Genomic DNA, 22,116 nt, shown 5'->3' on the forward strand with positions numbered 1-22,116 from the left:
AGCAATTGATTTGACATATGTTTTGATATGCGTCGTGATTATAGAAAAGTATTCATTCACTTTTCGATAATCTAATATTCGTGTTTTCCGAAAAAGGTGAGGAAATCGGTACATATATATTCTAATAAATAAATAGTAGAATGATAAAATATAATAATAAAATATTTGTTGCTGATTAATGGGCTTCCATCGATAGGCAATGGCAGTAGAAAGCCTATGTGTATTAAAATAAGCTACTGGCTAATAATATATTGGGTATGGGAATAAGTTTTAATCGTTTTCCATAGATGGCATTAATAGAATCGCTTGCATACTTTTCTAATCTTTCGATAGATGGATTAACAGCTGTGTATGTCAGCTGTGTAACGCAGTATAAGATGGTATAAGACTTCTGTTTGAAGTGTAAACAACAAGTATCATATCGCATCGAAAATGTCGGAATTTGTTCCAAAAAAGCAGCATTTGCGGGAAGTTCTTCTCCACTACTATTTTTTGAAGAAAAGTGCTGCGGAAACGTGCCGTTTGCTTGTGGATGTTTACGGCGACCATGCTCCATCGGAGCCAACTTGCAGATATTGGTTCCAACGCTTCAAAAGTGGTAATTTCGATGTCAACGACAAAGAACGCGAAGGTGCCCCAAAAAAGTTCCAAAATGAGGAACTTGAGGAATTGCTTGATATTGATCCATGTCAGACACTTGAAGAATTATCTGAAGCATTGGGTGTTGATCGGTCCACCGTTGGAAAACGCCTACATGCGCTAGGAATGGTTCACAGGGTAGGAAATTGGGTACCACACGAGTACCACAATATTAATACACAGAATAATAAAATAAACCGAATAATGTAAAGAAAATTGTTAATAAACATTTGGAAAAGATATGCAACTGCACATTACAGTTCAGATATCTTATCAGATATATATATTGCTGCGTTTGGACAAAAATAGAATTATCGTTAAGCACTATCTCTATTACTTTATAAATAATTTATCTTAATACCTTTACATAGAAGTATCTCCGACTTAGATAAAAAGAACATAAATGCAATTTTATTTTATAGATGAATTACACACTAACAGGAAAGTTATATATTACATATATAAACATTATAAAAAGTTATAAATATTTCTACAAACTTTTCTTCTTCAAATTTTTCTAAAATATTCGCGTGCACTATATATGTATAGTAAAATACAGATCGCGCATGGAGAAAAAGGAAACCGGGCAATATTCCTTCCGGGCAGTATCTACACTTTAATACAATTACGAATGACTACAAAACTTCCTCCTGTTTAATATTTAACATACTATTTACAGATTCCGGCGCGAAATGAGCAATTTCGCGGTGTACAGAGTGCGACACGACGTACGCAGCGTCGAAATTGACCATCTGATTATGCTAGGTTACTCGTCTTGCAGCATGCAAAACAATGCATATGTAACGATAATTGCGGCGAGCGACGAAGTCTGAAGTGCTGAGGAAATACCTGTAGATATAAATTTCTGATCCGATCAGTGCTAATCATCACAAGCGATCGCTATCGCGAGCGCGGACGTCCGCTCTTTTAAAGCCTGATGAGTTTCTAAACTTTTCTAGACTATCGATTCTAGACTATTCGGTTTTGGCGGACGAGGGACAATCAGTTGTTATGATCTTAAGGATGTGACAAACAAGATTTCATTTTAATCATAATTAAACGCATATTTACAATGTTAATTTCAGGATGTTTGATAATTAGGTATAACATCGTTTGTGGATAGGTAGAACAGATTTAAAAAACTGAGTAGAAAGTCATCTACCACTTTGTGATTTTCGCAATAATTAATAACAAATTAATTAATAAAGATCTGCGAATGAGCGTGCATCCGCGTGATTCAGCAATAAAAGTTTCAGCGTTCGCGGTTGCTGGAAGCGCGCTCCTCCCGATGTCTCACCGCGCGCGTAGCAACAATAATTATCTTGTGACGCTCGGCTCCCTTCTTCAGCAAAATCACGCGAATGCACGCTTATTCGTAGATCTTTATTAATTAATTTTCTCAGTTATTGCGAAATTCGCAAAAGAGAACTTTTCCATTCAGTTTAATCCACTCTGTCTACCCACGTGCGGTGTTATATTTGTTATTAGACACTCCGTATGTGGCCATCCAATATGAATTGTTAATATCAAAATTAATATAAGTTATAATAATCCACTATAACACTAATTACAATGTTTAAGGATTACAATTAATAGATTATTTGTTATATTATGTTGTCCCAGGTAACAAGATGACGTCTAAACACGTCTTAATGACGTATTATTGATGTTAGAGACGTCATCGAGACATGTCATTTGACGTCACTTTACTACCTGGGTGCGTAAGACTGCGTAAGCATACATCGGAATGTTAGCCACACACAATTTGCACAAAGGCTGGACATATTATAATATTTAACAGTTTCTATTGAATTTTGGGCAAAACATTCTTGAAAGACATTGTTTCCTGTCATTAAGAAAAATTTTTCCCGTTTTACATTTGCACGTGTGAGTCATTTTATACAGATATTATATAACGATAATCGAACTACATATACGAATCGCTATACAGAAGCATAGCGGAGAACTGCATTCTCTTTATCGGAGGGATATCTACAAAAAGTCCCGTCTCAGATGCTCGACATGAGTCATCAGAGAAAATCACATCGCCACTGAACTAGCAGATTACCACGAAGAAGAGAACTTTTCCAATGCCCCATGGCGTTACTTTCTCAATGTCAGTTCGGACAACTCAGATCTGTTTCACATTTCTTGGATTTTACGCTTCGAAGGCGACCTCGTGACGCTGCTCGTACGTCGTCGTACGATCATCGTAGGTACCCATATGACGCATAATAATACTAATGGATTTCTCGCATCTATTTGTAATCGCCAACGTGCAATTCCGCGTACGCGGTAATTTACCGGCAATAAAAGAACGATGATCAATTCTGCATGTTGATACACACGCTATTAATACAAATATGCGTTACTCAAGGACATTTCACGTTACGAGTCTTCGACCGATAAACATACGCAAGATCGAGTGATTTTTCATGGTTTTAATTAAACAAGGTAATAATTTTTTTAAGGGTCGTGTATTTTGTATAACGTTTACTCTAGCGTTGCAACAGTAAGTCAATATTTTGCATTATCATTCCTATTTTATTATATATACAGTATAAATTTCTATTATTTATACGAAAGTATATAAAATTATTATTTTAAGTTTTCCAATACATACATACATACATACATACATAAATATAAATATATATATATATGTATATATATATGTAGTATTGTAGTTATAATTAATATAGAGGTACATACATGTATATATCCACTTGCTCTTATTTCGCAAAATAAGAAGTCGTCGAGACGAATTATGTCTAACTACTTGATTGTATATGGCAAATATATCTTTTCTTTTGTTTTCACGATCCTTGAAACAGGACGTATTACATATCACCCTCGAAATATGAATTCAATATTTAAAACTTACTAATGTACTCGATTAAACAACCGTTAAAATTTGTCGTATAAAATAAAACGGTCGTTAAAGAGATATACCCCGTGTCCCTTAATAACTGAATCTTGATAGATAGTATTGGTATATGGCAGTGTATAAAAATGTTTCCGCGATAACAATCGTTCATCAATAATGAAATAATTATACGAGATCGTTATATGTTCAGACGATAAAATTCATAATCTAGCAGAAAAATGTAGATTCTTCACCAAACTTAGACTTGACGAAAATTTTTGATAATAATATATAATATTTCCCTCTTGTCAATTCATTTCTTTTATATCAAACCAGCAACGATTAATTCTGTAAGTATGATATTATATGTATATTTTTACGTATTACCTATTATATATTATATATTATATATTTTTTATCGCACATTAACAAAATAAAATTATTCACGCCACAGTATTTACTTGAATACTGTGTGTGTGTGTGTGTGTGTGTGTGTGTGTGTGTGTGTGTGTGTGTGTGTGTGTGTGTGTGTGTGTGTGTGAAGGTACTAATGTGGTAAAAGCAGCCTTTACCACGGATTGTTATAATTATAGAACAGTAGTATTATTTTGATTCTATTATGTAACAGAACATATATATATACAAGAGTGACAATATATATAAGGCCTGACGATACAGTGACTTTTTTTTCGTAGTTTTCATAGGTGCAATGGTGATTATCTTTAATTAAAAATTGCTTAATCATCCTATAGATCGGATATTCGTTTACGCTTATAACTTAAGCTAAGTCTTTGGCTTAGCATCGGTAATAGTAATCGAAGAAATTCAGTACAAATTCATAATTGAATACAAGACTGCCATATCATTTTCAATATTATTTCAATTGACGCTGCGTTCGAATTTAATTAGAATAATGTCTATAAAGAAAATGAAATGTAACATATTAATAGATATAATAATATAAAGTAATTTGAAAAACGCACTAGCGATATTCTCACACGGAGAATAATCAATAGCAACTTCCAACAAATGCAAATTAATATCTTTCCAATATTCAGATCTATGCTGTTGAGAATGAATGTTCAGATTCAAATTAGGGCCTAATATGTATCCTGTATGTATATATCAATATTCAGGACAAAATTAGAACGAAGCTACTCTTTGAATTATCGCTAGTATAACATGTAATACTAGAATTTGGTTAAGGTCACAAATTTAATACAAGCATTACAAAAATTTACATACAATCAATGAAATATTTACAATAGAAACTCCAATACACTCTCATAAGTTGAAATACACTGAATTATATAATTTATATGCATATATATCTTGTATACCCAAAGTTATATCGATATAGAATCAAATCGAGTTGCTCTCTGTATGTCTGTGTATATATTTTTTAAATATTACATATTCTATAAAAAAAAATATGCAATATCTTTATAAAATCATATAAAGAATATTGGATGTTCTCATAGTACAGATTTTGTTTTATATTTATAGATAAAAAGACAAAAATTAAATATGAATAAATCATTAATATTCGATAAATCAATTTAGTATTTATCATTATCAAGACACATAAAATCAACCACAGATGGTAGATGTAAAAAGAAACAATGACAACTCTTCTTGTCTTCTTGAGGAACTCAGCTGATGCTTCGTTATTTTGATTATCCATAACATTTTTACATCATTATTTCGTAATAGTAGTGGTAACCCAGTGCATTTTTTTCCTGGATGGACCATCTTGAAATATTTGATATCATATATACGTTACCTGATTACATTTCAAAAAGAGGCAGATATGGGAAACCTTAAACTATGCCGAAGTAGTAAATTCCTTATGGAGAAATGTTTCGATATCCACTCGACATATAGGACAACGTTTATTGGTGCATAACCATCGATCAACGCAGTCAATATGAAATAAATGCATACATGGAAGCCTCCTGGACAAAAAAAAATACAAAAATGCTATAACTCATATTTTATTAAGATATAAAAGCTGAAACAATTCTTACCTGACACGTTCACAATCTTCAAATTCAGATAAACATATTGTACATTTCTCAATAGCATCTTCCCCATTTTCTACCTTTTTTACCTACAAATAGATACGTAACGTATTGTAATATCATGTAACAGATTGCTTATGTAACGTAAATGTATTGATATTAAAAGGTTTTATTTAAATCTTTACCCGTTTATATTTGTGAGGGAATGTGTGGCTTTCAATGGACTCTTGTGTAGCCCCACAACTTATATGAGCCATACGTCGCAAATCAACAATGCGCATGTAATTGTCCAGTCGAGACATGTGACGTGTTCCTTGCAATACAAATTCCGACATACCCGGTGCAAACGGCACTATCTGGTGTGCTCCAGATCCTTGCTATATATGCGTTAAAGTAATATAAAACAAAATATGTTTAAAAAGTTACGTGTAATGTACTTGACAATATATAATAGAAAACGAACCATAGGGGGATGGAAACTAATGTGAACGTGATGCATGCCGCGTTGCCGTTGATGTGGATCATAATGATACATATGATGATGCACGTGTTGATGTATCGGTTGATGTATCGATGGTAACATCAGCGGAGACATCGAGTCTACTGGCTGATTATTCAACGGATTTACCTGTAAATATATACAATACGAAATGTAAATTATATAAAATATGATATCGAGACATTTTGCATGGATCTTTAGATTACGATTATAGGCAGCACAGGGCATGGTCCCCTATAGAAGCTAGATGGCCCCCGAGCCTCGGGATGACTGTAAACAGTAGGTTGCTGCGGCGGCGGTAAGATAGGAGGTGGGAGATAATTTTCCGTATACGCTGCGTTATCCGTGCCATTATTGCATCGAGTGTTCGGGGGACTACTGTTTTCTCCCTCTCCACAAGTATGTTGCGTCGATGAATGCACGTGAGCGTTACATGGTCCCGCACTAATGACAAAGTTTGATTTGTAGATAAAGATGCACTTTTGCTTAAAATGGAATATAATGTAAGTATATTGAAATACTAACGTGTGATGAGACGAAGATCTGTGGTAAAGTCTTCGTCTATGTGCTTCTTGCATGCGTTGCTGATTCATCCATAATCTTTCTTGCATAGGATGCATCCGTGGTCTTACTTGTACTACTTCCGTAGCTGCATCTGTTTATAATAATGAGAAAGTTTAATTTTATTCCTATTATTTTATAATATATATTACGGCAAACTTTATATTCTAATTATGCCATTCTTTAACACTAGACAGATTTCCAAATATAAGGTCATACCTCCTATAGGTGAATAACCTGTTTGAGCAGGCAATCTATGATTGTGATACCTGCCTCTATGCATGTTAGAAATATTATGCAGATGATTCCAATAATCTGGTGGTGGTCCATGCATACAGTGGGTATTATTTCTAAACAGGATTTTATGACATGTATAACATTGTAAAAATAAAAAAATAATCGTAATTAGATAAAAACCAGTGTATTTAAAAATGTAGTGCTCACCTATGATTATAATCTGCTGACCATGGATTAACTACAGGATTTGTTGGCGCAGATGATGTGTGCTCTTCGTCAGATTCTACAGTTAAGTCAACTACGGTGACTGTATGATTATCCTCATTTGTATTTTCTAATGAATTCTATAACATTATGGGAAATGCGTTCTTTTAAATAAAGTTTTCACAGTATCTACATTAATAGATTTTCTGTTTTAGTTGTTTTATGCTATTTTTTTATATTTTTTTCATTTCTGATCTCTTCTCGTTATAATCTCAGAAGCTCATACTCAGGAGAAAGACCTGACATACTACAGTATTGTTTGTATATTATTAATCTTTCTGATATGAAACGATTGCAACACAAGGCTTTTTATAAAATATTTTAATACTTTAAGATAGGGTTGATAAACCATAGCGACAAGACATTAAAACACCAACTATATTCTGTTTTGATTGAAGTAATCTTTATGAACAAAAGCTACAATTATATTTCTCTTACACCAAATATTATATGAAGAGACTCTAATCACTTTTCACACCAAAAAAATTAAATATAATCTACCGAGTTAATCATGTACTAACATTAATTTTCTTAGCGTGTATTATTCTTTACATTTAAAAATATTCACTTACCTTGGCATTATGGTTGACAGTTCCAAGTACTTCAACTGAGCCATCCTCATCGTCACTATCACTACTGGAGGACCAATCTAGCTGCAGATCTGGTGCCGATGGTGTGTCATCACTTTCTGTTAAAGTTACAACAGATTGACAGATTAATAATCACTAATTTATGCGTATATAAGTCTTAATGTATTTTAAATGCTACGTACGAGATGAATGCATTTCTTGAGGAGTTATCACATTTGACATAACTGAATGATACAAACTATTAGACTCGTTGGCATTATCACTTCCTAAATTTTGTAAAACATCTGCGTTTTCTGCCGCTCTCGTTATACTGCAAAGTAATATAATTTATTCGTAATATATCGCGATAAATAAACATCTATATAAACATTGATAGATCGCAAATAAATACTTGTTTGAAATAGGATGATCCGACAATCTAGACGGTCCAGCTATACTCAAACTATCTGGCTGCTGACCACTCAATAATTTTTGTTCGTCGCTCTTTTTAGTTTTATGCTTGACCGTCAAGTCACGATCGTGCAAAATTCTTTTTCTTCTATAATTGTCACACACTCTGTCATCGCACGAATTATTCAATTGTCGAGTAGGAGGATCTTTTTTAGAGTTTCTTTCTTGTCTATTTTGGCACATGTTGCAATTCAAGAGATTAGATTGCCAATACTCCTGTGAGTCGCCAGTTGCATCTTGCTGCGTTAAATAATTTCCATAAACAAAATTGTTCTCGGAAGCAGTAGGATGAGCTGAATTTGCATAAGGACCTATAGCTGTCACGTCTGACTCTTCGATATCACTTTCCGCGAATAAATGCTCGTACTCCATTTCATTACCTGGAAGCGAGAGAGACGTGCGTTCGATTCATATTGCATCATACCGTAACGAGAAGTCTGTACGTAAAAAAGATATTTTACGTAGAGACCGACGAGGAAGACCTGTCAAGTTCCTCACGTGTACCTGAAGGAAACCGAGGCTGCGGCGATGGATCAACCGTCGACGTGAACGCCGTGTCAAATATATCGGCCAACGACGTAGAGTTGGCTTCTACGGACGCGGCCGCGGACTCTCCTTGAAACAGCCCGCTTTGCTCTTCAGGCTTGCCCTTGTGCCAGACATTCTCCGAGCTCGTGCCGCTCTCCTCCATCCTACCTCTACGTTAGGCCACAACACAATAAAAATGTTAGGGCGCGCAAGACCAGCCGGGGATCAGCCGAGGGCATGCAGTTGCATAACATTAAAGCCAGGATACTCGCGGAATCGCAACAATTGACTACTCCGCCACCGAAATGGGGCGGCACGCGCAAAATTTGAGACAATAAAAATAAATTTCCTCCCGGGTGTACGAATCTAGAACGGCCGCGTAATCCGCACTTCGGAGCGACAGCCACGACGTCGGCAAGCTTTTCCGTTCCACGCGGCGATGTGTTTCGGCGCGTCATGCACGGAGAGACTTTTCCGTCTTTCCGAGAACCGTATCGGATTACGGGGACGGGGGAAGAAAAGTCCTACACTGGCACGGACACGGCTCGGGCTCGGCCTCTCGGGGACGGGGAGATTTTTCGGCGTACTTCCGGGATCTCCGGCCGTAAGCCGTAACGTTTTCACGCGATAAAATCTCGGATCGATAGCGCGACGGAATAAATTGGGAGCGCGCCGAAAGTGCATTTACCTTGGGCAATTCCTTCGACGCTCCCCGTCAAGCGATAAAGCGTATCTTCTCAACACGTCATTTTTATCAGATTTATTTTCCGCGATACCGCCGTCGCCCGTATCATGCTTCGTGCACGCGCCGATATTACCTACGTGACCGGGGCACTGCGAATTTGATTGAATTGCGATCCATGTAAAAACGTGGATATAATTAAATTCTTATGTCAGTAATAATGATAATGAAATCGAAAAGAATTTGTGTAGACTGGCGCACAGACCGTCCCTCGAGAGAGTCTCGAGCGACGAACATTCGGCAACGGCGCCAACGGCGGTACCATCAATCGTCCCCCTTGTCAACTAACGTTCGCTCCCGGAAGTCCCGCTGATCGTACAGCGCGCTACCTTTCCGGCATCCCTTCTTCTTCTCGTTATAGTGAAAATGACACTTGATCCCTACTATCCCTAGCCTTCCCTAGCCCACCCTAAGCCCTCATCAGTTCCTAAACCCCGTATACAGAGAGAAAAATGAGAGTGGTCATGCCCGCGTTTTGACTGTACCCGAATCCTGTCGGTACGTGCACGTTTTTGTGGTTCTCTTCCGTGCTGTGTCCACTATTTTGTGGTGATGTCAACGATTTTGGGGTTCTCTTTCATGTTATGTTCACGATTTTTTGATTCTCTTCCGTTAGATTCACGATTTTTTGGTTTTATTTCCAAAGCGAATCAAAAAATCGTGGACACAGCACGGAAGAGAACCACAAAAACGTGCACATACCGACAAGATTCGGGGTCCGTTCCGTTTCACGCATATGCGCGCATTTTCTATAGTAAACGTTACGTATGCTATAGATAAATGCGCGCATATGCGTGAAACGGAACGGACCCTCGGGTACAGCCAAAACGGGGGCATGACCACTCTCTTTCTCTCTGCCCCGTATCACACTACGGATTATGAGATAGATTGAGATTAGATCGAAATTTTATCAATTAGAATGAAGAAAACTAAAAAAAAAAGGAATATAGAAGTAAAGAAGAAAGAAAAGAATATAAAATATAGACTAGAAAAGAATATATAGTAGTCCGCGCACTGCGCAGCAATAGTAGTCTTCGTGCTAGATAAGCGATTAATTGATTTTTCTATTATATGTATTACGCGATTTGTCTAAACAGACATGTAGCAAATTTAATTGCCTATAAATATCCTTCAGCATCTATTAATATTAAATAGGAAAATATTATAATATTATAAAACATAATAAACCGATAAAATGTCCAATATATGTTAGATCGAGTAACGGACAACGTTAATGGATAAATTCAAAATTCGCCAATAGAAGAAGCGCGACATGCTCGTAGCCAATGAGATGGGGCGATCGAGGCGTGAATGGCCGCGTTCAGCAGACACAACTGTTGAGTTCGTCTTATCAACACTCTGCGTTGATTGGTTGGTTCTAAAAGCAAGAGCCAATCACGTTTGACTGCTACTCATCGGCTTGGTCCGCTGAACGCGCCCAATGGCGCGCGATCCACGGTTCTACGCTCTCGCGAGTTCGTGGCTCAGGCCAGGCCAACTTCGTCAACTTCGTGCGATATCTCCCGTCTGTGTCTTTTCCTGGACTTGACCTTCTTGTCCGAACGTCAGAAGTCAGAAGTAGTCAGAACCGTAGTGGCTAGTACTATCAATGGTGCTCCGGTGTTAATTCAATTTTGAGCATTGCCTCCTCAGCGGAAAGGACGAACCGAAAGATGGCTGTGGCTGCCAGGTCGCTTACAAAATTCGCTGGTGGGTTCCTCGCGCGACGTGTGTCCCCCCGTCGTACGTCCCGCGATATCCCCGCGTTGCACCGTCCTCGTTGGTCCCTCTGACTTTTGCACGTTTCAACGGCAATGTCCTCGAGATCCTTTTTTTTCTCCCGCCGATTACGCCACGCGCCAGCCTATGAACGGAACTAAAAATAATGCTGACAGCCCGCGTTTATGACAACATTTCATTATATAAGGGAGGACATGAGCGCGGCTGGGTCGCGGCCTCATCGGGAAATGCGCGTTTTACTAATTGGGAACTATGCACGGGCTTCGTACGCAATGCAATTGGATAATTTGCTCTCATATTGATAATCTCGCGACCCTTCCCCCGTGGTGATAACTCCCACATACAGCTGGGATTGACGATACCCCTTTTTCTTTCATGTACTTTAATCTCTTTCCTGTTTTTTTTTCTCTCAGAATATATTGCATGTTTTAAGTTACACGGATATGCCTTCTGCTAATTATTTTATGACATAGTAGAAATTCGTTACGTTTGTTGGATAATCTGCAAGCAAATAAACCTTGACCCAGAAATCTTGGAATTTGCTGCTAAGAATAAAAGAAGGCGATAAACATACCTTTTATTTTCAATGTGTGCGTAGTATTGAAATGTAAAAAAATTAAACATGATTTTTTCCCTTTAATTTGTATATTGATATTGGTCTATGTATGATGCCGTACTTGTGACATTCTTAAACAATAAATATATATCCTGGTTATCCTTTTCTTCTTTCATGTATTTTAGTTTTATCCAATAGATTTGGCAATACTCATTTATTATGGTGTTGTCTTGTGATTTTTCAGTTAGAAACTGTGGAAGTTTAATACGTTCTCAGGTGAGATTTAATTACACAGAAACTAGGAAGAATTTAAAAATCGATGCAAATACCAAAGTGATATGTCAAGGTTTTACTGGAAAGCAAGGGACTTTCCACTGCCAGCAGGCGCTCGATTATGGTACAAAGATAGTAGGTGGAGTTAGTCCCAAGAAGGCTGGAACAGAGCATCTTGGTAAACCAGTGTATAAATCTGTTAAGGAGGTACTGTTACTCTTTTACAACATTTTTTCATTTATCTGTGTTGCGGCGTTTAAATTGTCTTCTATATCTCTTATAGGCGAAAGAAGCGACTGGAGCTACTGCGACAGTCATTTACGTTCCTCCTCCGGCCGCAGCGTCAGCCATTATGGAAGCAATTGACGCAGAAATGCCATTAATTGTTTGTATTACGGAAGGTATTCCTCAACATGACATGGTCAAAGTGAAAAGGCGATTACTCGAACAAAATAAGTCACGTTTAATTGGTCCGAACTGCCCTGGAATAATAGCACCTGAACAGGTACAAAAATACTTTTAGTTATTATATTACAAATTTATTGACAAAACGGAATATAATTCTTTCTCGTCGCGTATGTAATGTTGTAGTGTAAAATTGGTATTATGCCTGGTCATATACATCAAAAAGGAAAGATTGGCATTGTCTCGAGATCGGGAACCCTAACTTACGAGGCTGTGAATCAAACGACGCTTGTAAGCATATTCCAGAAATTACGTGTTCAATGTCAAATGTAATGATAATTACAACAATATTTTTATTTGAAGGCGGGACTTGGGCAAACGTTATGCGTTGGTATTGGCGGCGATCCGTTCAACGGTACCGATTTCATCGACTGTTTGGATGTATTTCTTACCGATCCAGATTGCGATGGTATTATAATGATAGGAGAGATTGGTGGCGGCGCAGAGGAATTCGCAGCGGAATATCTCATCGAAAAGAATACTGTTGGTTGCTGTTCAGAATTATTGGTACCCGAATCCCGATCCTGTCCTAGCCAAATCCTGTCTCATCCTGGGAGCCCATCGTAAGATTAGTATGTCGTACTTCACTTACTTTATACATGTTGTAGGGTGGAAAAGCTAAGCCAGTGGTATCATTTATCGCTGGTATTACTGCACCACCCGGACGGAGAATGGGACACGCTGGTGCCATAATCTCAGGGGGAAAAGGTGGAGCGCAAGATAAGATTAATGCACTCGAAAAAGTGAGTCAAAATTTATATTCACGTATTATTAATATACTTTAAATCATTTTTTTGAATCGAGCAATATATACGTGGGTTCTGTTATCAGGCTGGTGTAATAGTAACAAGGAGTCCCGCACAAATGGGTAACGAACTTCTAAAGGAAATGACACGGCTCGGCTTGATTTGCAATTAAAGCACACACTACTATAATTCTGTGTAGTTCTCTTCTTGTCCGTGTAAAATGTCTTCGTGAAAAATAAATTGAAAGTATGCCATACAGCAATAACTCACAGAAGATAGTAGTGCATTGGAGCATAAAAATTATTTCACTTGCTAATATTATATCAATTGTTCTGATTATCATAGGACGTTGATCAATGCTAAAGATTACATAGAAGATAACTGATATTTTTTAAAGAGCTGGATTTATTTTAATAGCCAACAACCTTTATGATACTTTTACAGAGTTAATTGTTACGTTAACAGTGACAGATGTCCAAAAATAATTTACAAATTATCCAAGGGAACGTTAAAACTGCCATTGATCTGTCACAATTTGACTAATGCAGAATTATAAATTTTTCTATACCATGTATACATAGTTTTGAGGGACGGTTGTGTTTAAGTGTATAATGTACTATTATTGTAAATTACATCAACTATATAATATATTACAGTAATGAATTGAAACTTTATGGAATATGTATCCATATTGTAAAACATGTTAAGAATTCAAATATATATAAATATTGCTGCTTGTTCCCACAGCTATTGGACTTTTTTATAACATCGATACAAAACAGTCTTTTTCCATACTTGGCAAGATAACAAAACTATCCCAACATCGTCACCTAAATCCCATTATTTTGTCAATAAAATTGGCTATATCTGTACTTTTGTCATTGGTGAACAGCTTTAACTTCGCCAAGTCCATCGTTCGTATAACGTGCAACAAATTTTGACAAGTAGAGTAATACAAGTGCTCATCTTTGTATAGCTGTTCAGCCAGTTCAATCTGATGATTGTCCATGAGCAGATCGTTAGTCACCACAATCAAGTGTTTGCGTCTTTCTAAAGCTTCCAATACACTTCCCGCACCTGCATGGCTTATCACAAGGTCTGCCAGTTGCATGTACTCCCCAATGGATGGACTTAAACCAAAAGTTTCTATCTTATGGAAACCATAACGCGCAGTGCAATCTGGTTTTAAGTCGCTATTGCCAATTTGCAAGATCAGATGCTTGTAACCACGTGCTGACAGAGCCTAGAACCACGATATTAAATTATAAACACCAAATGAAGAACAGATAATTGAATCTACAGCAAAAAGAAATTAATATAAATAATGACAAAATATAAATATTGTATAAACTACCTCCAGGACTGCGCGACTCAACACTGTAGTTATCAGATCATCAAATTTTGTTGTGCCAACGGTAACAAATACAGTTTTATCAGACATTGCGTTGTATCGTGTATTGTTTTATGTATCGAAATGACGGCTCATTATCCCTTATATTTTCGTTTTCATCAAAATTTCCGTTGGATTAATTAAAGCTTTACACATGCAAAAGATAACGTTTGACCACATTCAAACGAGAAGCGGTTCACCCGGTTAACCTGATTCTTTTCTTTTTTAATTTTTGGGATATCCTCGATTAAAGGTAGAAAGAGTAAATCAATTCAGGTCCGGAATAACTCTGATTTTAATCTTGATTCCATCAAAAATCTTGATCGATAGGTCTTGATTGACAATAGACAGTTCTATTTTAGGTTATCCAGTCACCTGCACTTCTCCACGTATGTACTCAACTGTTGTGCATATATAATTATTTAAATGCGAAAACACGGCTTCTCTTGATCTAATTCCCAGTCTTGACGCATTATCACATTATTTAGCAGCGCATATGTTGAATATCTGGTCACTCTTGTCAGTTTAGTGATCACAAATCAATCTTCAATCACAAATCAATTCAAGATGTAAACCTTCTATAATGTCACGAGTTGAAATTTACGTACATTTGTCTACATATTTGTTTTTTAAACTTAAGTTTTAATTTACATTTCCCATTTACTGGTCGTGTAATTCTTCTTACAAGCAAAAAAACCGGTTATAAAGGGTTAAATACGAGATATGTGTGTCGTCATATACGAGCATTGGCTAGAGGTCTGTTCGTTTTAGCTGCTGAACTTCTTGCGTTCTTGCACAGTTCATCTTTCCCCTTTTTCTTTTCTTTTCACGTTGGAGAGAAAAAGAGAGAAGATAAACCGTGCAAGAAGTTCAGGTAAAAAAGAACGGACCTAAGCTCTCTCCAATGAGATTCATAATTCCCGGACTGATTTGCCGGATCTAAAAACGGGAGCCAATCAAGCAATCGCGATCCCGCGGTCGCTGCTCGAGGCTCGGCGCCCTCAGCGGTCGCGCAACTGTCCTTGCCGAGTGAACATCACAGCAGCTGCAGTCAGTGGCTGGTTTCAGTACGTCTGTTGAAATTCGGTTGAAGCGCGATCGGCTGGAGTCGATCTTGTTTATCCCTATTGTTGTCCGTTTACAAGACGTAACTTGAAAATATCATTGAAATGAAGGCATCGCTGGATCCGATAGATGTGCAGGTACCGCGCGTCGATTTGTAACAGCGAGAATTGCACGCGTGGCTGAAGTGGATCGTGGAACCCAACCGGCGAACAAGTTGTATTAAAAATCGTCTTCGGGAGCTGCACGACCGTCTGAAAAAATTCGTTTTACGTCCCTTTACTCGATTCCTCACGGGGCGTCACTCGCCCCGACGACTATCGTCGAGATTTGACAAGCATTAGTCTCGTACGAGTGACACGTTGATCTTTAAAATATCTGTATGATAGATCAATTACGTTATACACACGTTTGCGCGTCAATTCGTTTGATACCTCTCTTTGGTATGATCCAAAGAAGCTCCTCAACCGTGAAACAAATAACTGAACAATCATTTGCATCAAGTTCTTTGATATTTCGTTATTCGTTATTGTCCGGTGTAAAGTAGCTCTTGTGAATGTGAAACAAACAATTGAGTAATTTTTAAGAGTTTTCCGTGCTATGTTTGTTCTCGACATAAGATCTAAATGTATTTTTTTTTAATATGATGTATACTTATAGGATATATATAATTATGTTCAAGCAGTAGTTTTTTAAATTTTTTCTTATTAAGTAAATTGTATTTAATATATATTTAAGAAGTATTTAGACATCATGCATATATTATAAAATCTTTAGAAAAATAGTAAAACAATGTGTATGTCCAGCACATGCCACTCTTAATTCATGTGTAATTTCAAACATTTTTTCGTTAGTTTTAAATTGTTCTAGTTTAAAAACTACTGGTCGGATATAATTTTGCCAGTCAAAATATGTTGCTTTTGCTGGCACAGAAGAATCGTACTGTGCATTCTTATGTGTGCACATCCTGAGATACCCTATTTAAATTATTTCTCTTGATATCTGATTTTATATTCACTGTTGCTCTCATACTTTCAGGAATTTTTATTCAAACAGTCAAATACATATCAGGTATTTGACTTGAAGACTCCTGCATATGTTCCTCCTGCTTGTAATCTTCTCGTGGCTGACAAAAAGCGAGGACTACTTTACATAGGACACGATGATAAAATTACCGTCTTGAAGCCGGCGGAGGAGAACAGTGCAGAGTGGAAGATAGAACTCCAGTTGCCAGTCATTATATCAAAGATTGCCATTAATTGTGATTATAATTATATCGCTATAGGCATAGCATTGAAGCCCACAGTATTGATATACGATGCCCATTCACTAGTTAGAAATGTATGCACGTAGCATATTTTTGTAGAAGTCTTAAGAACATTTTCAACATTTTATCCAGTATTATAGAAACTATAGTTGTAAATTTATCGTTAATTAACGCGTTAATTTTCAGAGTCTCAACCTGTTGCTTGAAATAACACTGTCGAACAAGCTAGATAGCTACATAACGGATATACGATGGAACCCTACTGTACCTGCGATATTTTGTACCGTTACTAGCGACTGTACTATTGGTAGTTTCCAATTGAAGATAGAAGAAGAAGCAAGAGAAAATTTTATACCGAAAGTATCTGTGCTTTCCAAGGTGTCGAATGAGCCACAGGCGCTGTGTGCAGCTTGGAGTCCTAAAGGCAAACAAATAGCAGTGGGTTGCAAAAACGGAGACATCGTGCAATTAAAGCCAGATACCTTAAAGGTCGCTAGAATCATCGCGGGTCCTTCACCACCCAAAGGCGAGATAATTAACATCCTATGGATCAGTAATTATCAATTTTGTGCTGCATATCTGAATGACGAGCGGCACATAAACGTTTTCATCGTTGACGCGCCGAAAGGAGAGGCAAACGCTATCTTTACATGCTACGAAGATATCACGTACGGTTTTCCCGACGCCGAGAGAAAGGACAGTGTTCTACACTATTATTTCGAGCACGTGCCGGAATGGGGACTTATCATAGCGGGCAGTAGCATTAGCAGCGAAATAGCTGTACTAGGCACCACAGATGGTGGCGTGAATTGGAATCAATGGCAATTAGTCGATAGCGGCAGGGCTGAATTACCGCTGGTGAGAACCATGGAAATTTATCCCTTGGGTCTGGCCGTAGACAAGTCTCCGACCTACACGTTGCCGTGGGGCGCGGATTCAACGTTGCCGCATCCAGTCCCCGTCTTGCATATTCTTGGAACGTCCGGGAAATTGTGTAGCTTTCACATGGTTAATCTGGCACCCAACTGTCCTGCCATCAACGTTCCTCCTACGGAAATTGTCGCGCCTCCAGCACCGTCACAGCTTAATGCTTCGCCCCCGGAAATATCGTTTAGTATGAATGCCGCGGTGACCAGCACCCCACGTTCGAAGCAACCGGAGGTGGCACCGGAACGATCAAAACCCGCTCCGATGACGAATATATTTGGCGACTCTCTGAAAGCAGCAGGATTCTTCCAACCACCTGTGGAGCAACTGGCGGAACAGCCGAAATTGCAAGAGGAAAGAGCTGCGCCGCAGATAGCTGTGAAACCGATTATGCCTAAAGAAACACCAGTGTCAGAACCTGTAAAGACGGAAACCAAGTCAGTTATAGATAAGGAAGCAAGCTTGCCACAAATAACGGAACAGAAACCTTCTATAGACGATAACATACGGATGCGTGCTTATGTGCAAGAGCAGGCGTTGTTCGAGAAAGAATTGCGAAATAGATTGGAACCGCAGGTATGGGAATGCGGTACAGACGCAGAAAAGAAACGACTCGGGGAGACGTCCGTCGACATAGAACAGTTCTTGCGGGATTTAAAGGACACGACAAACGGTCTCTCCAGCGATATAGCGTACTTAAAGGCTCTCTTGCTCCAGTCGTTCGCATGGGTCGAAGAAACTAAGTCGAAAAACGCAGCCAGCGTTGATATCACCACTAGAAACTGCAATGAGAACAGCAAAATAGCGGATCTACAGCGATGGTACTACTACATACAAACGCAGCTCAATCAAGTCAGTAAAATTTTGGATTTGGAATGGTCGGAGCACAAAGCGCGGGCAAAGTCGCAAATGAAGATTCCCAGCTTGGAGTATGTGTATCAGAATCTTCTGACGCATAACAAGATTATCGCAAAGGAGAAAGAGAAGCTCGACCAAATCTCGCGGCGATGGAAGTCCTTCAATCGCTCGTTGGCGGTTAGTGGCGTGCCCAATCTCAATCGCTCGATGGCGAGTCTGCATGTGAGTTCGCCGAAATCGCCAGCGTCGGTTATTCGCGGAAAAACTGACGTTATAGATGCCCGCTGCAAAGCCATCGCCTCGAAGACTCTGATTTTTACACACGAAAAGCAGTCCAAGCTAAGGGCGTTGCTTACCGAATCACCCCTGAGAATTGTCAAGCCGGTCAATCCATCACCGGTTCAGGATCGCCTGAAGGATACGCTTTCTTCCCTAGCGTCTCTCAGTTCTGTGATCAATGAGGCTAAGACCAAAACCGAGCTATCGATTGTTAAACAAAATATTGCCGTCAAGCAGCCGGTCGAGAAGCAGACCAAATCGCAAAGTCCCCTCGCTTCGTTGAACAGTATCGTTGCGAGAATCGGTTCGTCCGACACAAACGGCATCGTTGCGCAGAACAAAGTCCAACAGAAGCCACTTCCAACGACCGTTTCTTTCCCCGGGGCGATCTCTATCAAGCAAGTGGATAAAAAGCCTGCCGCGCCAGCAGTTCTCGCAGCGTCCCAAACTAAGCCGAAACAGGATCTTAATGTTAACTTCCCGACGTCTATCACGTTTGGAACGTCGGCGCCGAAATCTCAAGATATCCTCTTTTCTAAATCTCTCCTTACAGATCCAACTACTAGGAACAATAAGGAATCGCCGAGCATCGATAGCGCCCCTAAAGCCCCGGAATCTGCTTTGTTCTCGACCGGATTGTTAAAGGACGTATTGTCAACGGAATATCCGTTAACGGAGACCACTCGCATGGGAATCCGTAATCTTTTACCGCTCTCTACGGCGCCAGCTGTGAAAACGGACGCTGCTGCTACGTTCAGTTTCGCTACACCTATAGCCCCGCCTGTTGCGAAAAGCTCACCCTCCGGTACCGCGCTCGACATGATGTCCTTCGCTTATTCGAAATCCGCACCCCACACTTCTATCGTAGAACCCGCGATAACGGTACCAGCGGTACCGATGCAAACGCCGATAGAACTGTCGGCTTTATCCTTGGGATCACCTAGCACGTTAACTATTCAACCGGTCGATCACTCGAGTAACAGCGCGGACGGGAAAGTAAATGCAATCACGACTCCCATGAGCTTCGCCGCACCCGCACCCGCACCCGTTATTACAGCACAAGCTCTCGCGACGACTGCCACTGTTACATCCGTTATGACTATCGGCGGGGTTACCATCAACGTTGTGGACGCGAACGCCGCTCGCAAGTCGATGACGGAAGTGCCATCCAGCAGTACGGTCGTCATCGAGAAAGTGACTACGCCTGAGGTAAAAGCACCCACCTTTGGCCCTGCAACTGCCCAGGCTTCAATTTCGTTAACCGCGACACCGATATTCGGCGGTCAGACCGTCGTAAAGAACGCAGCGACAGTGCCAGAGACGACCATACTGCCCGCTACGACTACCTTCGGCGCAGTTTCTTTCCCGTCGATTACACCTACTTTCGGGACGTCGACCTTGGCGCCGGTCACCACATCGGTGTTCAGCGGATTCGCAAACACGTCAGCCGGCATTACCACTAGCTCCTCAGCAATGCCTACAAGCAGCAGCAGCAGCAGCAGCAGCACCGTGTCACCCTTCCAGACTTCCCTGAGTAAGCCGACGTTCGGCGAGACCACCATCACCAGTGTGCCAGTCACGAGTTTCGGGATCAGCATCAGCAACACCTCCGCGGGCACAATCTCATTCGGTATGCCTGCGACAACGACGGCGACCTCGATCACGCCGGCGTTCGGTAAGAGCCCAATAGTATCGCCGGTGTCGAATGCGCAATTCCCAGGCGTTCAGACCCCCGCGTCGACGGCGAACATCTTCGGGAAGCCGATAATTAGTCCCGCATCGACGCCGTTTGGTAATACTTCAAGCTCGGTGTTCACCAATACGCCCGCTACCTCCTCGAATACTTCTACACCGATATTCGGAGGCAACAGCATGAATTCTGTCTTCGGGTCGACCCCTCCGAGCGGGAATATCTTCGGGGGTAACACAGGATTCGGTACGGTCTCAACGGGATCTATATTCGACACTAATGCCTCGAAACCCGGTATTGTATTTGGTGGAGCGACAAACGCACCTGCTTCTCCGTTTGGTGGTGCGACGAGCAACACGTCGCCGGCGGCAGTCAGTGGTTCCCCTGCGGGCGCAAATGTCTTCAGGTCTACTGCGCCTAACACATCTCCCATACAGCAACCTGTACTCAGCAGCCAACCCGCTTTCGGACAAGCTCCAGCCTTCGGTGCCAAGCCGGTGTTCGGATCGTCACCCATCTTTGGCGGAGCAAAACCCGTTTTTGGAGGTGCTGGTTTTGGCTCACCTCATACGTTTGAGTCTCCTGGCATGGGTAAATAAATAGCTGATATTATTATAACATTCTTAAAATGCGAATACATAATTGGTATGTAAACTATTATGTATTAAACTATTACCTACTTTTGAAGAATATGAAAAATCTTTCCTCATTTATTTTATAGTTCTTTTAACTCCAGCTCACAAATGTATAGATAATGTCCCAATTAGTCTTATAATCAACTCTGGATGGATCATAATTACATTATCCTGCACCTCTATTTCATTTATAATAAGAAAAGAATGTTATAAATAGGATTTGGAAGTCCACCTGCTATGCAAGCTGGCCCTACAATGGAAAATATGCCAAAAGTATTTGGAGAAGTGGCAGGCAGCAGTACGTTCGAATCTTTAGCCAATCAACCAGGTGGTCTCAGTTTCGGTAGCTTAGCCCAGAAGAATCCAGAGTCAGAGAAACCAACGTTCACTGCGTATGTAGCTTTTGTATTAATATGTTTTCGAGTCAATAAGATAGCAATAATAATACCAAGATATAGAAATAATTTACAAATAATAAATAACCATCTTATTTCAGCGGCAGCTCGTTCTCCAGTTGGAGATGAATAAGATATGGTTGCGGCAGATTTACCTTCAAAACTGTCATACGTCTAGCAGAATATGAAATTTCTATTGAATAAGGAAATTATCTAATTACAATTGTGTATATACTGTTTTACATTCAGAAATATGTACTTTTTATGACAGAGATCGTGTTCTATTGTCTTGTACGTTGTAATAAATGAGAACAGATCTAAGTTTTACGATAAAGCATTTCTATTTAAATAAAGAAAATTGATCAATATTATAATTTGAGTGAAAACCATAATGCAGCGCGCCAGCTCTCGTGTTAAATATGATTGAATGCTGAAT

General features: G+C 39.5%; 4 protein-coding genes and 2 long non-coding RNA genes across 8 annotated transcripts; 3 read left to right on the forward strand and 3 right to left on the reverse strand.

The window, feature by feature from the left end:
* Positions 1-223: 223 nt before the first annotated feature.
* LOC139778869 (uncharacterized) lies at positions 224-3,586 on the forward strand. Its single transcript, XR_011719711.1, has 2 exons — positions 224-777; positions 1,319-3,586. It is a non-coding gene; the product is annotated as an uncharacterized lncRNA (long non-coding RNA).
* On the reverse strand, positions 1,662-9,656 carry LOC139778868 (uncharacterized). Of its 3 annotated transcripts, none has more exons than XM_071716997.1 (13): positions 9,474-9,656; positions 8,626-8,825; positions 8,069-8,507; positions 7,860-7,987; positions 7,660-7,775; positions 7,031-7,167; positions 6,806-6,936; positions 6,551-6,680; positions 6,232-6,469; positions 5,990-6,154; positions 5,712-5,903; positions 5,533-5,615; positions 1,662-5,460 (listed from the first exon to the last, which is right to left on the reverse strand). In XM_071716997.1, the coding sequence occupies exons 1-13, from the start codon at positions 9,515-9,517 to the stop codon at positions 5,331-5,333; spliced, it is 2,133 nt and encodes a 710-aa protein (XP_071573098.1). In that variant the 5' UTR covers positions 9,518-9,656; the 3' UTR covers positions 1,662-5,330. The 3 variants fall into 3 exon arrangements, with proteins under 3 accessions (XP_071573098.1, XP_071573099.1, XP_071573100.1); XM_071716998.1 differs by having other exon boundaries at positions 8,632-8,825; positions 9,474-9,655; XM_071716999.1 differs by having other exon boundaries at positions 9,344-9,655.
* A 1,214-nt stretch (positions 9,657-10,870) lies between these two features.
* Scsalpha1 (Succinyl-coenzyme A synthetase alpha subunit 1) lies at positions 10,871-13,923 on the forward strand. The gene is made up of 7 exons (XM_071716963.1): positions 10,871-11,107; positions 11,938-12,173; positions 12,250-12,471; positions 12,558-12,662; positions 12,735-12,914; positions 13,040-13,174; positions 13,263-13,923. Exons 1-7 carry the CDS (start codon positions 11,071-11,073, stop codon positions 13,347-13,349), a joined length of 1,002 nt encoding a protein of 333 aa, XP_071573064.1. The 5' UTR covers positions 10,871-11,070; the 3' UTR covers positions 13,350-13,923.
* Positions 11,528-11,943, reverse strand: LOC139778857 (uncharacterized). The gene is made up of 2 exons (XR_011719710.1): positions 11,712-11,943; positions 11,528-11,638 (listed from the first exon to the last, which is right to left on the reverse strand). It is a non-coding gene; the product is annotated as an uncharacterized lncRNA (long non-coding RNA).
* Alg13 (Alg13 UDP-N-acetylglucosaminyltransferase subunit) lies at positions 13,563-15,449 on the reverse strand. Its single transcript, XM_071716965.1, has 2 exons — positions 14,532-15,449; positions 13,563-14,420 (listed from the first exon to the last, which is right to left on the reverse strand). The coding sequence occupies exons 1-2, from the start codon at positions 14,616-14,618 to the stop codon at positions 14,004-14,006; spliced, it is 504 nt and encodes a 167-aa protein (XP_071573066.1). The 5' UTR covers positions 14,619-15,449; the 3' UTR covers positions 13,563-14,003.
* Positions 15,450-15,582: 133 nt separating this feature from the next.
* Positions 15,583-22,054, forward strand: Nup214 (uncharacterized). Its single transcript, XM_071716961.1, has 5 exons — positions 15,583-15,769; positions 16,668-16,970; positions 17,083-21,241; positions 21,503-21,677; positions 21,782-22,054. Exons 1-5 carry the CDS (start codon positions 15,737-15,739, stop codon positions 21,807-21,809), a joined length of 4,698 nt encoding a protein of 1,565 aa, XP_071573062.1. The 5' UTR covers positions 15,583-15,736; the 3' UTR covers positions 21,810-22,054.
* The last annotated feature ends 62 nt before the right edge of the window (positions 22,055-22,116 follow it).

The sequence above is a fragment of the Temnothorax nylanderi genome, unplaced genomic scaffold, assembly GCF_030848795.1.
Source record: "Temnothorax nylanderi isolate EJ_2023f unplaced genomic scaffold, tnyl_v1.0 TNYL_tig0199_pilon, whole genome shotgun sequence".
Taxonomy (NCBI): domain Eukaryota; kingdom Metazoa; phylum Arthropoda; class Insecta; order Hymenoptera; family Formicidae; genus Temnothorax; species Temnothorax nylanderi.